This window comes from Pseudorasbora parva, chromosome 6 (genome assembly GCF_024679245.1).
Source record: "Pseudorasbora parva isolate DD20220531a chromosome 6, ASM2467924v1, whole genome shotgun sequence".
Taxonomy (NCBI): Eukaryota; Metazoa; Chordata; class Actinopteri; order Cypriniformes; family Gobionidae; genus Pseudorasbora; species Pseudorasbora parva.
This window is the reverse complement of record NC_090177.1, coordinates 40,571,121-40,585,452: the sequence shown is the minus strand read 5'-3', so window position 1 is coordinate 40,585,452 and position 14,332 is coordinate 40,571,121. Positions and strand designations below refer to the sequence as shown.

General features: G+C 40.3%; 2 protein-coding genes across 5 annotated transcripts in view; both read left to right on the top strand.

Annotated features, from left to right (window-relative positions):
• LOC137079021 (glutathione hydrolase 7) overlaps positions 1–14,332 on the top strand; it is a 209,213-nt gene that overhangs the window by 153,687 nt on the left and 41,194 nt on the right. The window lies entirely within an intron of this gene.
• Positions 1,332–14,115, top strand: LOC137079017 (tumor protein p53-inducible nuclear protein 2). 4 transcript variants are annotated; one of them, XM_067446934.1, is made up of 4 exons: positions 1,332–1,600; positions 3,514–3,867; positions 6,399–6,804; positions 12,112–14,115. In XM_067446934.1, the coding sequence occupies exons 2-4, from the start codon at positions 3,744–3,746 to the stop codon at positions 12,377–12,379; spliced, it is 798 nt and encodes a 265-aa protein (XP_067303035.1). In that variant the 5' UTR covers positions 1,332–1,600; positions 3,514–3,743; the 3' UTR covers positions 12,380–14,115. The 4 variants fall into 4 exon arrangements, with proteins under 4 accessions (XP_067303035.1, XP_067303037.1, XP_067303036.1 ...); XM_067446936.1 differs by having other exon boundaries at positions 1,332–1,615; positions 6,675–6,804; XM_067446935.1 differs by having other exon boundaries at positions 1,332–1,615; positions 12,115–14,115.

Here is a 14,332-nt window from a genome sequence, read left to right as displayed (position 1 = left end):
TTAAACAAATTTCCTTCATTGTATCAACTCAAATTTTTTATTTCAATAAACTTAAAATGTTAAGGCAACCAGGTTACTTACTTTTTTAAGTTAAACCAACAAAAACCAAACATTTTTTTTTTACAGTGTACAATTACCCAATATGCTTACAAAATATTTTAATAATATTTAAGTAAAGGTTGTCGATCCTCAAAACATTTTCATTGTATTAACTCAAAATTTTAATTTCAATGAACTCAAAATTTGAAGGCAACCAGGTTACTTTTTTTCTAAATATTTTTTTACAGTGTATAGCAGTGCAAGATGTAAGTGTCTAAACATTACATTGGACAACTGTTTTACGATAAAAATGTTCAGCGACCAACAGTAATATGCAAACTATGACATTAACAAAATATGACTTTATTTATGTAAATCAACTGAATTTAAAGTGACAAGAAGTGTTTGGCATTTTTAGATTATAAGGAAAAAAAAACTTTTAATTTACTTTGGAATAGTTTTTACCGTTTGAAACTTTTACCATCTTATTTATTTTACCTTTTCTTATTTATTTTTCTTTATTTCCTTGAAACCATTTTAATCCTTTAATAATTTAATTCCTTCATACCCAATAGCTCAGTATTTATTTTTCCTTGGCCTAACATGCTAATGAGGAGGCCGTGTCAACATCCATCGGCCAATGGTGTTTGATTGACACCTCATTAGCATGTTGCGCCATGGAAAATATACCGACCTACATCTAATGAATAAATTATTAAAAGTAAAAAGGTTAACTTTCAGTTTAGCATTTCCTTTAACATGTTCTAGGCTATTTTTCCCCCCAACATTCGTTTTATTTGTTTAATTAATTATTCATTATTTATCGAGCAAGCGAGAGAGCGACATTTTGTGGATTTATTTGTTTGTTTATTTATTTGCATATATTTATTGTTTTTGCATGTTTCCTCCATTCTGTTTAAGCAAAAATGCACAAAATATATGATTGGAGATTTAATTACATTATTTGTTTACTTTCATATGCCTTTTATTGTTGCCTAATTGAGGAAAATTGTTTAAAAAAATAAATAAAATAAAAAAGTTCAGCTCCCCCTCTCTGGATGTAATTTGGGCGTAACCTACAACCTAACCCTATCACCCACGTCCTGCATCGAGAGAGGGGGAGCTGGACGTCACTTGGCTCTGCAGTGCCCAGAAGCCCAACCCCCAAAGATTCGCTTACAGCGCTCGATCTGGTGTAAATCCACGATTGGTCCAGCTAGCGGAGTGGGCGGAGTCAGGCCGTTGCTACGAGCGCCGTGACATCACAATCAGCTGTTTTGTACGCTCTGTATTCTGATCTGCGGATCAGCTGGGCGAAGCAATAACATCCCAAACCATATCTGCTAAAAAAAACACACAGCTCGCACATACTGCGACTCAAACGTCGTGTAAAGCAGAATTTACACGTCGATTTCTTCTAAGAAGAAAGGCTTTTTCATATTTTTTTTCCTGTAAATTTACTACCTCATATAAAAATAATACCTAAAGCTATGCTTTAAGATTTTTTCCCTGTTGTTTTTATTGTGTGGTCGTCGCGTTTACAACTTGAATAATTTTGCAGGTAACGTTAAGACAGGTAAGACGCTGAAAACACACACACACACACACACATCTCCTCTGTCTTTTAAAGCGAGGTCTGTTTCGTAATAAGCAGGATTGAAACTACAACAGCTGTCCGTAAACCGTGGACTGTCCATACATGGATCAGTTTGAGCAGTAACGTTATTTTATCCTGTTGACGGTTATTGCGCGCTCTCGTTCCGATCACACATCATCATTATTTTGGTCATCATAGATCGCAGCCGTTGACCAAAGCTAGTTTTCTCGACGGGTTTCTTCCAACGGAATCCGTATTGAAATGGCATCTATAATAAAATTGTGTTTTCAAGTCGACGTTTAATGGCAATGGATTTAACTTTTGACGTTTTACGTTAGGGATAAGCCTGTATCTGCAGCTCGTTTATCGACCGTCGGTTGTTTATTAAACCAGCTGCTCTATTATTGAACAGAATGTGTTTTTAGGGTTGATGAATGCAGGCTGTGGTTATTTGTGTGATCTGAGAGCGCTGGTAATACCCTTGATCCGAGCTGTCATTGCTTTGACCCTTTGCGCTCAGTCTCTCCCCCTCTCTCTCCTTCGCATTATATGCTCATATTCACCGCCGTTATAAGTTGTGCATTCACGTCCGCTTTTTTGTGCTATTTTTCAAATATAAGGCCATAGGATGATCGGTTCACACAGGATTCGATGTTGTTGTTGTTTTTTTAAGCAGCATCTGTCAGACCTACGCTAAAATATGTTTTTGTATTAATCAAAACGTTGTTCATTTGGATGGACACATTCAATTTGTCCTAAAAGAGAGAAAAAAATCTATTTTTATACCTTGTTGTAGTGATAAAAATGTTTTTTCCCCTCTCTTGTTTCTATCAAAACGACCCTGCTTGTGTTGTTTCGTACTCTGTCCGCTAGTCAGAAGAGGGCGGGGTCACCTGCGTCTGTTTTGCGTCAGCAATATACGTCACATGAAGCCCCGCCCACCGACTGGGCAGATTCAAACAGCTTGCCTGCAGGGGAGCCATTGGGACTGAAATTAAATGGTGGTTTTTTTGGGGTTAAGTGAATATAAATAAGATGATGGTTATGCCACTGGAAAAAACTGTTTATCTATTTAATTATTTAACAAAAGAAAGTTATATGTATGGATATAAACTCATCATAACCTCAAAGATGTCCATAAATGACTATTAGATAAGCTTGTAAATGTATGAATAGTTAATGTGATTTTAAATCTCTAGTGGTTTTTAAATTCAATTCATATTAATGAGTGATTTAAATGGATTTTGATGAACAGACAGGTGGAAAGAATTGAGCAAATAAGCTGATATTTGGTGCAAATGTCATGTAAATGATCAAGAACAGATACTGCATATTCAGGTCTAAGTTCTGCTCATACATTTTAATCCAAAATTGGAGAGGAAAAAAAGACATTTAAGTATTCAGGCGGATTTTTTTTCCTACAGTGATATTTTCATTACAAACCAATATTGTAAAGCATTATGTATTAATTATGTAATCACACTATTAGATAACATTACACAATAGCATAATCTGAATACTCGTAGTGCCCCTAAATGTTATTTCTATGAAATGTTACTCCAAAAACAGGGTTTCGGCGAGTCCTAAAAAGTCTTAATCCATCCTTACACAAATTAAGGCTTTAAAAAAGGTCTTGAATCATCTTAAAGTCATCACCATTAAATGTTGCATACATTGCAAAACAATAAATGTCTTCGTCAGAAATTGTTGCTAATAGATATTGACGTATTGTTTTCCCTTCAATTTATTCCTTACATTTTCTTTAAAAACTCTTACATTAGCTTTCATAAAACCTGCAGAAACCCTGAAAAAAATGTCATGATGTGCTTTTCTTGACGATCCCTCCTTCTCTTTTTTTTTGTCTTTGTTGAATGTAGATCTTTGCACCGCAACCAAGTGAGACCTTATATTGTACCGCGCCTTCTCTGAGACTCCTTTGCTACTACAAAAAAGGCCAATACGTCTGTGATCGACCAGCCATCTGTTACAAACAAAAACACCAACATTAGTCACTATAGTTAACAAAACAGAAAAAAAACAAAAAATCTTCTAAGGCAGCTAATCCTCAGGAAACAAAAAACAGTGACCTTTGACCTCCGAGGCAGCCATGTTCCAGCGGATCAGCAGTCTGTTTTTTGGGAACGTGGAGGAAGTTTCTCCGGAGCTGAAGGGACCAAAGCCCTGTGTGACTGAGGCTGATGAAGAGGGCTGGCTCCTGGTCAATCTGCCCGGTGAGTGTCCTACACAAACAACGAAAAACACTGTCTCTAATGGGTTACAAATTAAAGGCAAGCTGTAAATTCATAGGTACGGTAGCTTGTCGGGGTAACAGGGCAACGCTCTATGTAGTGGATTAATGTATATGAATTTGGAAAACATTGGCTTGGTTCCAAAACCTAGTGAACTGCCTCACTATTTACTGTCTATAAAGGCATAACTATCTTCTAAGACATCATTATCATAATCACCATGGAACGCCTTTCCCCCCCAAAAAACACACAAGAATTGTCAAATGCTAACATTGTTGAATCAATGGCATTTGACATTAGCGTGATGCTAAGCTAAAGAGGTGAACATACTTTACTTTGAGTATTACCATAAATACTTCTAGCTTATGCAAGCTCAGTTTTGTGTGTTGAGTTCTGAATTGTGCCAGACCGCAATTAATAACACAAAATATGTGTGTGTGTGTGTATATACACTCAGCTAAAGGATTATTAGGAACACCTGTTCAATTTCTCATTAATGCAATTCTCTAATCAGCCAATCACATGGCAGTTGCTTCAATGCATTTAGGGGTGTGGTCCTGGTCAAGACAATCTCCTGAACTTCCAAACTGAATGTCAGAATGGGAAAGAAAGGTGACTTAAGCAATTTTGAGCGTGGCATGGCTGTTGGTGCCAGACGGGCCGGTCTGAGTATTTCACAATCTGATCATGGGATTTTCACACACAACCATTTCTAGGGTTTACAAAGAATGGTGTGAAAAGGGAAAAACATCCAGTATGCAGCAGTCCTGTGGGCGAAAATGCCTTGTTGATGCGAGAGGTCAGAGGAGAATGGGCTGACTGATTCAAGCTGATAGAAGAGCAACTTTGACTGAAATAACCACTCGTTACAACCGAGGTATGCAGCAAAGCATTTGTGAAGCCACAACACACACAACCTTGAGGCGGATGGGCTACAACAGCAGAAGACCCCACCGGGTACCACTCATCTTCACTACAAATAGGAAAAAGAGGCTACAATTCGAACACACGCTCACCAAAATTGGACAGTTGAAGACTAAAAACATGGATCCATCATGCCTTGTTACCACTGTGCAGACTGCTGGGGGTGGTGTAATGGTGTGGGGATGTTTTCTTGGCACACTTTAGGCCCTATAGTGCCAACTGGGCATCGTTTAAATGCCACGGCCTACCTGAGCATTGTTTCTGACCATGCCCATCCCTTTATGACCACCATGTACCCATCCTCTGATGGCTACTTCCAGCAGGATAATGCACCATGTCACAAAGCTTCAAACTGCAAGATGCTCTCCTATCAATATGGGCCAACATTTCTAAAGAATGCTTTCAGCAGCTTGGTGAATCAATGCCACGTAGAATTAAGGCAGTTCTGAAGGCGAAAGGGGTCAAACACAGTATTAGTATGGTGTTCCTAATAATTCTTTAGGTGAGTGTGTGTATGTGCTGCTATAGTGCACATTAGCATAATGAGCAAAATTAGCGTTCTATTCCAGATCATCTACTGTCATACCATCTACAGTTTAAAAATAGCTGTCTGAACTCGCATAATGTGTAGTACAGGGCAATTCCAGTCTTCAAAGTTCAGCTCCAACCCTGATCAAATTGGTTCTGATTGGAAGTGTTTTGACTTTGCAACTGGGCAGGTGCCTATTGCACAAAACTAGGATAAGGGATTAAGCCAGGATCTTGGTGATCTTGTCATCTGTAAGCAAAATTTAGTAAACCGCTGTCGTGTAAACGCACCCTGAAGGCACATGCACATCAAGAACGATAACAAAAAAAAACTGTATATTGGTGGATAAATTGAGGCAGGATCACCAAGATATCACGGCTTAATCCCTTATCCTAGTTTTGTGCAATAGGCCCCAGGTTTTGTTACGCAAACCTGGCAATCCTGTTTGTGTCGCTTTATTGTTATTCAAAAATTGCTCTCCTGCTTCACGGGATAGTAAAGTGCTTACAGAAGACACTCTCTGTAATCCCGCCGGAAGTAGTAGGCCATCCGCGCAGGATGCACCGTCCCCCGACCCATATATATGAATAATAATCTGATATAAACAGACATTCAAAGATACTTTATCACCCCCTTAAGTCCTGAGGCTTGTCCCGCCCAAAAAGCATGCATGAGAAAGGGGAAGTGTGAAATGTTTTTGCCAGTCTCCCCTATAACCCATTATTCCCGATAGTCCAGTCCCAACTATCGCCAATAATGGAGGCAGTGTTGCAATACATCACTAGGTTTTAGAACGAAACCATTGACACTTTATAAAGTACTACATGGTGCTTAGATAATACTATTTTAAAAGGGTTATGAGAAACTAATGACAGTATTCCTATTCTCTGTGTTTTTCTGTTGTTTCTGTATCCCTTCTCATTTCTCCATATTTGAATGAACTCCTTTTACTGGTGTGTGTGCTTATGGTACTGGCATCCCCACACTCGCATGGCTTCAACCAAACCTTTCATATTCTGGAAACACACCCTGTTCTGTGCTCTGTCACTTCCCACTTAAGGCGAGGATGGGCCAGAGGCGGCATTAGTAGCACGTCCCCGTCATACATCTCATAAATGTGGCCCCTCTCCTCACACCTGCAGAAAGCGCAGGAATAGAGCAGGCAGGACTCAGGCAGCCCATCCTTCCTCCTGCTCTCCTCCTGCTCCCGCCCCCTTCTCTCACCTGGAGTCAGTAGAAGTGAATGTGTTGTTAAGCGAGCGGGGCTCGTGCTCCTGTAGTGACTGCAGCATGGATGAGAGCTGGTTTGTCACCCCTCCCCCCTGTTTTACTGCAGAGGGAGCCCCAGCGGAGGCTAGCCCCATGGAGGACCTCCTCATCGAGCACCCCAGCATGTCCGTGTATGTTTCGGCTGGCCCTCTGCCTCCGGTGGAAGAGAGCACCTCCAGCCTGGCTGGCAGTGTTAGGTAAATTTCACTATTCACTTTTACACATGCAACTCTGTGTTGTAAACAGATGCAAAATTTAGGGATTATGGGTTTTCAAACCTGTCCAGGGGGGTATTCCAGAAAGCAGGAAATGTGCCATACCCGGATATGTTTAAAGGGTTAGTTCACCCAAAAATGAAATTGATGTCATTAACTCCTCACCCTAATGTCCTTCCACATCCTTAAGACACACAGTTTAAGATATTTTATATTTAGTTTGAGAGCGTATGCAAGTGTATGCACACTATACTGTCCATGTCCAGAAAGGGAATAAAAACATCATCACAGCAGACCATATGAGACATCAGTGGGTTAGTTAGAGTCTCTTGAAGCATCGAAGATACATTTTGGTCCAAAAATAACAAAAACTACGACTTTATTGAGCATTGTCTTCTCTTCTGGGTTTGTTTTCAATCCTCAAATAAAGAATCAAACGGTTATGAATCAGTGAACCCAAAAGTTACTATATGTCGCGGCCGCAACAAAACTAAACCCGGGTGCACACTCTCAGATTTATTATAGTCCTTCACGATTGTTCCTTGTCAGGCTGTACAAACATAAACAGTGCTGTAAGATATGTCACACTGTAAGATCAAAATACAGACTGTACGATAGTCGAGGCGTTAAAAACGGACGCATGCAAGAAAACTAGTCCGGAGTTTTAAATCATCAATCAATGACCCGTTCGGTGACTGTGTGCTGCATTACACATGGGATTGAAATGGTAAATACACTAAACTGAGGCTAATTCGACACTCTCCTCAAACAAATACATAATACTGCACAAAATAACCTTAAAAAGACTTTGAAATGCCAAAACTTCACTTACCTGAAGATATGCGTGACCGAAAACTCATGAGAGGAGATGAGAAAATGTTGCCGTAGTATCAGTCAGATTCAACCTAAACCTCGGATGTCAGCTGCGCTTGATTTCAGGTGTCCTGTGTTTTTCCATTTATAATCCAAAGGTTTACCACAAGTCAGCCTTTCTCACTTTGTGCCATAGCTCAAACACATATGGCCCTTATGTGTACATTGTTATCTGGGCCATATACCTCAAAATGAGTTGTGAACCAAGAGAACATTTCCCGCCGATTTTAAAGTTATGGCAAAACAAATGTGGTCACATTCTGGCCCGTATCTGTTCAGCCATGCCATATCTGGGCCATATGAGCCAGATAATACCCACATGTGGCCCAAACCTGCTTGCTATCTGGGAACTTTCAGGGTATGTAAGTAACCATGGCAACTCACTCTTAACCCTTTTCCAGCAGAAAGAACCGAGTGCTAGTTCAGAGCCAGTGCTAGTGTCAGTTCTAAGTTGGTTCGACGTGAGAGCCTTTAAGAACCAGTTTGGCTTTCCATGGGCTAGAGAGCCACCACAGAGCCAGGTCTTACGTCACTGTAGACAGCTCATCTTTCTCAGCAATGCTAGCGAGGCAGTGGAAACACACACACACCAGGCTTGTTCGAGATGCATCACGCTGCGCGGACCGATCCGCGTAGGATATCAAAATACCGCGTGAGCAATTCAAAAGCACAAGGAGTCGTTTGCACTCGCTGTAACATAAATTTGATGTCATACGGTGATCGGTCATCTCAAACAAGCCTTCCATTAACAATGGCTTATGGCTTTACGATCCTACATCGGCATCAAAAAGCCACCTATCCAACGCATTCGTGCACCTCACCATGATTTGTATAGACAGAGATTACAATCGAGCAGCTGTTAGCTTGATTAGCTGCTATTTAAAAAATGGCGGTCACAAGTTTGTGTTTGTCTTGTTGGTCACGGTAACGCCGCCCCCAGCCGCTGACGCAAGCGGTTCTTACTTCTAGCCCAGCAATGCTTTGGTGCTATTAAGAACCGCTTTTCCTGGCTCGGAGCTGGTGCTTTGGCTGTGGAAACACAAAGAACCGATTTGAAACTAGGTGGAAAAGGGGTATTTCTGAACATAACCTGATTATGATCCAGGGTTAGTTTGCTTAAGAGGTATTCAGATGTGTTATATAATTAATATAGCTATTAATATAACTAAATGTGTTTCTAAACTTGGTGTCTGTTCATGGTGAATCATCGATTCGTCGCTCTGTCTTGTGTGTTGACCAGGAACATAGGCCCTGTCCCAAATGGCACCCTAAACCCTCACGGTCTTCCTCTGAGTCCGCACTTTCACGACGTAATGCTGCTTTGACTGCCGGGTAGAAGTCCTCTGCGAAGCTAGCAAACTTGCGGGCTCAGCTGAAGTGCGCATCGATAGCGCGTAACGGCCGCAAAGGGGGCGCTCACGAGCACTCATCTTTGAACTTAAATGATGAATGGGACACTCTACGGTCTCGTGGATTTAACGGACACCCACGTAGTGGCCATTGTAAGTCCACAAGACCGAAAGTGCACATGAAGTGTGCCATTTGGGACAGGGCCATACTCTGAGTTGGCTAAACTTGCTCCTGAACGTGTTTTTCGAACCAGCATACCTCTTTGTAAGCAAGGTTTGGGTTAATCAACCTGAGAGTTCAGGGTATATGTGACGGTAAGTTAACCTTGCTTTCTGGAATACACCCCTGGAGGACCCAAATACAGCATATTTTGTATGCATCCCTTATCAGACACCCAATTCAGGCCTTGCAGCCTCTACTAATGAGTTGAATCAGGTGTGTTGAGGGGCATCCAGGACAGGTTTGAAACCCCTGATTTAGCAGAGTTTTTTATCCAAAGTGACGAACAATAGAGCAGAGGTCTCCAAACCTGCTCCTGCAGAGCTATGGCCTGCAGAGCTCAGCTCCGACCCTGACCAGACACGCCTGAACCTGCTAATCAAGGTGATCAGGATTAGTTGGAGCAGTCTGCTGGAAGGTAGCTTTTCAGGAGCAGGGTTGGAGACCTCTGCAATAGAGGAACATCAGCAATTCATCACTTAGCCGACAATATTTGTAATTCAATTCCATGTTTAATAGAAAGCTTGTTTTTTTTGTTTACAAAATTTGGTACACATCCTCTTAAAAATGCCGTACACTAATATTCTCACTATCATAAAGATCAGACATTTCTAATTGTAAATATTAGCCCCTGAAATTTTATATGATAGCCATTTTGCTCCTAGCGAATGCATTTATCATCTATATATGATTAATATTGTAGGATATTTTAGCACTTACACCAGGGGTATCCAGTCCTGCTTTTGGAGGGCCTTTCTCCTGCAGATGTTAGCTCCAATCCTAATTTAACACACCTGAGCCAGCTAATCAAGATCTTCAGGGTCACTAGAAACTCTCAGGCAGGTGTGTTGTGGCAAGTTAAAGCTAAACTCTACAGGACTGAGGACCTCCAGAAGTAGGACTGGTCACCCCTCATCATGCTGAATATCAAAAACTAGAGACTGCTGTCTCTTAAAGGGTTAGTTCACCCAAAAATGATAATTCTGTCATTAATTCCTCACCCTGATGTGGTTGGACACCCGTCAGACCTCCGTTCATCTTCAGACACTGATGAAGATATTAGTGTTGAAATCCGATGTCTCAGAAAGGCCTTCATTCGCCTTATTCACCTGGTGGCCATTTTGAAAACTCTAACGCCGTTGTGGGGTACACAAACCCGGAAGCTGGACTCCGATACAGTACTAATCAGTAGCAGCATTCTGTTTCACTGCACTTCGTCACTCAGGATAAAATCCTACAGAGGACAAACCTTTCACCGTTTTCCGGAGGATAAGGGATTACATGGAGAGTGGATTAAAAAAATATCAGAAGGGATCCTGGTCGTAATTTCTGCATTTTACTACAGACGAAGTTCGAAAGACTCAAGCAATAGCAAGACTGGGACATGTCAAGTCAGCTTTATTTAGCGCTTTTACAATACCGATTGTTCCAAAGCAGCTTCACAGTGTAAACAGGACAACAAAATTTGATTCGGCTGCAGTCATTCTGGAGAAAACGGTGATGTTATCACCTTAATTTAATCTATCATATAGTGTCAATGTGGACAGATCAGTATTATAGTTGATACAGTTAATTTACATGTGGGAGATATGTGTATGTATAAGCTACTGGATCTTCATATATGTAACATAAAATGTCCATTTATCTAAAGAATAAAGTACAATTTTATTACACATGGATGATGTCTTTCATAACTTGACAACTGGTCAGAACATCAGAAAGAAATAAGTCATTCAAAAACCTTGATAGGCTCACTGGTCTAGGTTTGTAAATTGTAACTATGTACATTTATTGGTATGGAGGAATACAAATGGCCTGCTTGTATATTGTAAGTATGGAAAAACGTACCAGAAAAGGGCAAAACATTAGAAATTACATTAGGAGGAAAATTAAAAAACATTAACGAATTAAAACTATATACATAAACATATTATCAGTGATGCATTACATGATTTTGTTACACACAGCAGGCAGAAAGTGAGTGAAACAGAATGCTGCTGCTGATTAGTACTGTATCGGAGTCCAACTTCCGGGTTTGTGTACCCCACAACTGCGTTAGAGTTTTCAAAATGGCCGCCAGGTGAATAAGGCGAATTGACACCAATGTCATTTCCTCTCTCAAGACCCATAAAGGGTCTTCAAACGACCAGCAAACGCAAACTGACCAGCAAACGCAACTTTCGGACGCCATCTTATTTCCCAGCTCAACTGTTACTGAATGGAAAGCACAGGATTGTGGGATATCAAAGGCAGTGAAGGACACATGTAAGCTGCCTTCAAAACTCGATCAGATGAAGGTATCTCAGGAGACCGGAAGTGAAGCAAACATTAGATTCGGATGTTGCTTGATGCCTTCCTGCCTTCAAATGTATCCTCCGAAGGCAGCACTTTCCAGGTTTTGGACGCAGCCGTGATTTCAGCAGTTTGACACGCGATCGAATCATGAATCGATTCACTGATTCATAACCGTTCGAATCTTTGTTTTGAAATCGGCCCATCACTATATAAGTCGTTTTTTTTATTTTTATTGTGCACACAAACTATTCTGGTGTCTTCATAAAATGATTGTAGAGCCGCTGTAGTGAGATGGGCTTTGTAACGACGTCTTTAGTGCCTTTATGGGTCTTGAGAGAGGAAATGACATTGGTGTCAATGAAGGCCTTTCTGAGCCATCGGATTTCAACACTAATATCTTCATCTGTGTCTGAAGGGTCTTACAGGTGTCTTATGGGTGTCGAACGACATTAGGGTAAGTAATTAATGAGAGAATTTTAATTTTGGGGTGAACTAACCCTTTAATTCTGATCTTACTGCCCATTCTCACTCAAACGTTTCCCATTCTTCCAGCAGGATTTCTGAATCCGCAATGCCCGCTGTGAGCAGGAGCAGCATGAGCACACGGGTGACCCGAGGAGCGGCCGCTCAGGCAGGTGCCCTAGCTAAAGTCACCCAGGTGTCCCGGGTCCAGAGGGCCAAAGCCCGCACTGAGCGCCGACACCTGGCACGCAATCGCATACAGCGCCAAAACCGCGTACGTGAACAGGTCCAGCGCCGCACGACCCACACCCGCAACTCCTTCCTGCACCAGCCGTGCCAGCGCAACATCTGCCACTGAGGCATCAAAGTTTACATTGAGGGCATTATTACACATAGACACCCCAAGAAACCCAAACCTACCAATGAATCGCCTTCCTTCTCAAATGTCCTCTAAAGTCCTCCTTTTGCTTTTACTCATTTTACGTCCATAATGTTATTCAGTTTCATGTTATTCAGGTTTGTCCCTGAGCACAAGCCAGTTTATCTTTATCCTATTCTCACTCTTATCCGGCAGGCAGGCCACCACCAAGCACAATTACTGTCTAAGATGATCCATATATTTAAATGCCATGCACCTCCTGTGTGTCCTTGTAACACCTAAATCTTTTTTTTAGATAAAAAGTTTCCCAATCTGGGAGGATAGCCGAAAAGGAGACACATGTAAACTCTGTATGTTCGCATACAACATCCCTCTAAATGTATAACACTGAAACTTCAGGTACATCAGCGCTGTTTTTCACATCCTTTTAGTAAAGAGCCAAACACATTAACCCTAAAACCCTGGGTCTAGCAAAGTATACTCGGGGTATACAGCGAGCGTGGAAAGACTAATCTAGGACTTTTGTATTCAAGCGCTCAAATCACCCGCATATGTGCCGTTGTTCGTGTACCATCCAATGTCAGGGAAAGCGTACGGCCAAAGTATACTTTGGGCTTAAGATTTCTAGAAGAGAACTGTAATGTAATTTAGTAAAGTACTAAAGCAACAAAAGAGTCCCTGGAAAACAACAAGAATGAGAAGTATGTAGATAAATGTGTGAGCAAGAATCAAACAGATAAAAGTAGGTGAGAGTTTACAGAGCAAATAGGTCATTTCAAAGCAGCTGTTGCTGCGTGAGTTTCAACATTACGGTGCTAACTTAGAAAAATTATTCAACCCCCAAACAATGAACTTGAATGCTGTTGGTTTAACTTAAAAAAGTAAGTAACCTGGTTGCCTTAAAATTGAGTTTATTGAAATTAAAAAATTTGAGTTGATACAATGAACGAAATTGGTTTAATAAATAGAAACTCAAAATATTATTGTATCTGAACCACATAAAAAATGTGATAAATCATGAAAATAGCACAATTTGGCATGTTTCACTGCGTCTTCACAAATAAAACACACACACAAATACCTAATATACTTACAAAATCATTCAAAAATATTTGAATAAAGGTTGATTCTCAAAAATGTTCATTGTATTAACTTAATTTTTTAATTTCAATGAACTCAAATTTTCAAGGCAACCAGGTTACTTATGTTTTAAAATATTTGTTTTTACAGTGTATATGCTATATGACCTCTGTTAGAGAAGTCTTCCTAGAGAAGTCAGTAAAGTGGTGGAGAAAGCGGGCAACATTAATTCTATGCATACCCTGCATGGAAAGAAATACCCCCCAGTGTATTTAAAAATAGATCATTTCACCCAATATATTTGTGTGCTATGAATTTGTGTTTCTTGGAGCATTGACTTGCATTAGCTTAGCAACATGCTAACATCAAACTTTAGTGAAATGGACTCTCTTGAGGCAGCTTCTTAAGTTACTAGCTCACTAGATTAAGAAACAGAGCCTTTAGTTAAACTAAGGGAGGGCCCATCATGGACAGGACTGATACTATGCCAACAACACGTCACTAAGAAGATTCATTACTATTTCACTGCAAAAAATACTCTTCTTACTTAGTATTTTTGTCTTGTTTCGAGTCCAAACATCTAAAAATCTTAAAACAAGAAGTATTTACTAGACAAGCAAAAGTAATTGTCTTGTTTTGGGAAAAAATAACTAAAAATTAAGAGAGTTTTTGCTAAAAATAAGCACAATAATCTGCCAATGGAGTAAGCATAATAATCTTAATTCAAACAGAAAGCAAGATTATTTTGCTTGCCCCATTGGCAGATTAGTGTGCTTATTTTAAGCAAAAACTCTCTTAATTTTTAGTTATTTTCCCCCAAAACAAGACAATAATTTTTACTTGTCTAGTAAA

Coding starts and splice junctions, on each gene's coding strand:
- LOC137079017 (XM_067446934.1), top strand. CDS start 3,744: ATGTTCCAGCGGATCAGCAGTCTGTTTTTTGGGAACGTGGAGGAAGTT. Junction 3,868..6,398: donor GCTCCTGGTCAATCTGCCCG/GTGAGTGTCCTA, acceptor TTCCCACTTAAG/GCGAGGATGGGCCAGAGGCG. Junction 6,805..12,111: donor AGCCTGGCTGGCAGTGTTAG/GTAAATTTCACT, acceptor CCATTCTTCCAG/CAGGATTTCTGAATCCGCAA.